The following is a 2,830-nucleotide window of genomic DNA, read 5'->3' on the forward strand; positions in this document are numbered from 1 at the left end:
GCTGGTGTCACCGCGGGCTTTTCCTGTCACAGATCTTGGCACAGAACAGCCTGGCTTGCAACGGAACTTAAAGATCATCCTGTTCCACCCCTGCCATGGGCAGGGACAAGTACCGCTAGACCAGGTTGCTCCAGGCCCCCCGTCCATCCTGGACATGAACGCTTCCAGGGATCGGGCAGCCAGAGTTTTTCTGGGCAACCTGTGCCAGGGCCTCATAGGGATGAAGTTCTTGCCAATATCCCATCTAACTTTCTCTTCTGTCAGTGGGAATGCCCCCTTGTGCTGTCACTCCAGGCCCTTGTAAGCAGTGTCAATCTTTCTTGCAGGCTCCCTTCAGGCACTGGAAGGCCGCCAGTGGGTCGCCCTGCAGTTTTTCCAGGCTGGAAACATCCTAATTTTCCCAGCTTTTCCTCTCAGCAAAGGTGCTCCCTCCCTCTGCTAACCTCGGTGGCCCCCTCTGGATTTGTGCCAACTGGTCAGTGTCCTGTCAGTGCTGAGGACCCTAGGGCTGGATGCAGCACTCCAGGTGGAGTCTCACCTAAGCAGGGCAGTGGGGAGGAATCCCCCCCCTCCCCTGCTGCCCATGCTGTGGGGATGAGCCCAAGGCACAGATGGATTCTTGCAATAAAAAAGTTTTAGGTTGGGCTTCATCATGGACAAGCCTTTTACACCCCTTCCCAGGAGACTGATTTTCCAGGAGAGATGATTTTCTGCCCCTCACTCCCAACCCTGCTTGAAGGTCTCAACAGGCAGAACCTTCCAGGTGGTCTGGGAAGACAGTCTTGCTGTCATTGCTGCATCCAAGAGGGATAACGGGGAAAGAGCTGGCACTGGCTTCTCCTAAGTGCACACATGGGGACGGTGGGTCCTGCCGAACCCAGAAAAAAATTTTTTAGGATGAAGCAAAATGAGTAGGAAAAGGCAAGCTGGAATCCCAAACCCCAGCGGTGGAGGAACCCAGGGAGGGAATGTGGAGGCTCAGATCCAGGGTATTCAGACAGGCATCCAGAAGGAGGGTGGGCCAGGCCCAGCAGGACCCCAGCTGGATCAGGAAGACCATGAGAGCCATGAGAGCCAGGATGCTCCTCTCTTTTCCAGCACCCTGTAGCTGTAGCCTGGGGATCACCAAGTCCAAAATACAGTCCTGAGTTTCCCAGCACAAGTCTTTCATCTTGCTGTGCTGCCAACACACTCATTTATCAGAAGCCTTGAACATTTCTTATCACCAGTTTGAAAATACGAACAAGCTACTCTATGTCACCCTCTTGTTGCTGGCTGATGCTTTTGTAAACTGTTCCTTGTGACAGCCTTTCATATGACAGACTCCAGCCCTGAGAACAGCACAGCCTCTTGACAGCAGCAGACTCAACCCTTCCGGGTTTTCAAGGTAAATCATGTTTTATGCACATTTTCAGAGCAATGTTGACTTTGGTGCCCAAGTGGTTTACATTCCAGTCTTTCATGGCCTACTTGCCAGGTTTCTCTTCAAAACCTTCTTTAAATAAGCAGGCAAATGTTATAGGAAAAAAAAAAATTAAGATAACCATAGGAATTAATCTTGAGCACTTATCTCTATCTAGATTGGCTTTTGTGCTTTAAGTCTACCTGAATATGCAGATCTCTAAATCTTAGGGACCGAGGGAATGTAAGGGGCATTCTTATCCTATGAGCCAAGCAGGCTGCAAGGAAAAATCTCTTGAAGGGATGCACATCTTGCAGCCATTTTTCCTTTGATTTGCTTGCTTCCCAAGTACAGGAAGAAACACCCACTGCTGCTTGCTTGTCTGGCAGCTTGTCAGGTTTGTGAGAGTTACCTTTAGAGGGCACCGTGTTGTTGGGCAACTGCTGGCGCTGAGGTTTCCATGGAATCTCAGAGCTTCCCTAGTTACATGTCGGAACAGAGTCTCCGCACCTATGGGAGACTATAAAGGTCACCCTAGGACAAGAGAATTTGCATTTATTCACTCGACAGAGCTGCTGTGGAATGAAGTTGCCTTAGGAGAGGGAATCTGCCTCTGCAAAACCAAAAAATCTCAGGAGATGCCTCCATACTGCTGAGGACCAAGAATGTATCTGCCTTGGAGAATTTATCTACCTGGCAGGATGCCTTTTTCTTAAAGAATGTTAAACAGGTTGTTGTTAAGAACAATCGATTCCAGCTATTCTTTAGTCTGATCAGACTAAAAATGATGATCAGAAAATCATCAGATGTGATGCTAAGACAAGTGCTTATACTGGGAAACATTCCTTATCCCTCTGTGTAATCTGCTGTCAAGAAAAATTGACCTTCTGTTCTCCTGCAGTGTTTTCCAAAATTATTTATATGCTGTGTTATTTTTAAAAACAAAACACCGCTTCCCTTTTTTTGTATTCCTAATCCATGCTGTTTTGCGATCTTTTTTTTTATGCCGCTTTCAGCTGCAATGCTCTGTGTTTACTGAGCTGTGCTGAAAAGCCAAGAACTTCAGCCCAGGACCAAAGCACTTTGCCAGCCCGAGGGCCCTTCCAGAGGAATTCTTGAGGCTCTGCAGCACTCTGGATAAAGGGAGATGAGAGGTGAGGCCAGGGCTGTGCCTCCTTACATAAGGCTGCAGCTCCCTGCCAGCCCCTGGGGCCGAGGAGAGCCCTTCATGTGACCCTCAGCCATCCCCAGCAGCCCAATATTCATGTGAGACATAAAGCCTGCATGTTACATAAGCGTCTCTCCTGGCCAAGTGTTTCCTACTGCAGCAACCGAGGTTTAATTTTAACTTGTCACTTAAAAAATGAAACATTCTGTGGGCAGGAGGAAGTGTAGCGGTGGGAACGGAGGTTATTCATGTGCCAGCAG

General features: G+C 48.7%; 1 protein-coding gene across 1 annotated transcript in view; it reads left to right on the plus strand.

The window, feature by feature from the left end:
- The first annotated feature begins 852 nt into the window (after positions 1-852).
- MOB1B (MOB kinase activator 1B) overlaps positions 853-2,830 on the plus strand; it is a 27,034-nt gene continuing 25,056 nt past the window's right edge. The window contains exons 1-2 of the mRNA XM_031063663.1: positions 853-861; positions 1,323-1,387. Coding sequence (XP_030919523.1) covers positions 853-861; positions 1,323-1,387 — 74 coding nt within the window. The remainder of the gene's footprint in view (positions 862-1,322; positions 1,388-2,830) is intronic.

This window comes from Geospiza fortis, unplaced genomic scaffold, assembly GCF_000277835.1.
Source record: "Geospiza fortis unplaced genomic scaffold, GeoFor_1.0 scaffold909, whole genome shotgun sequence".
In the NCBI taxonomy this organism is placed as follows: Eukaryota; Metazoa; Chordata; class Aves; order Passeriformes; family Thraupidae; genus Geospiza; species Geospiza fortis.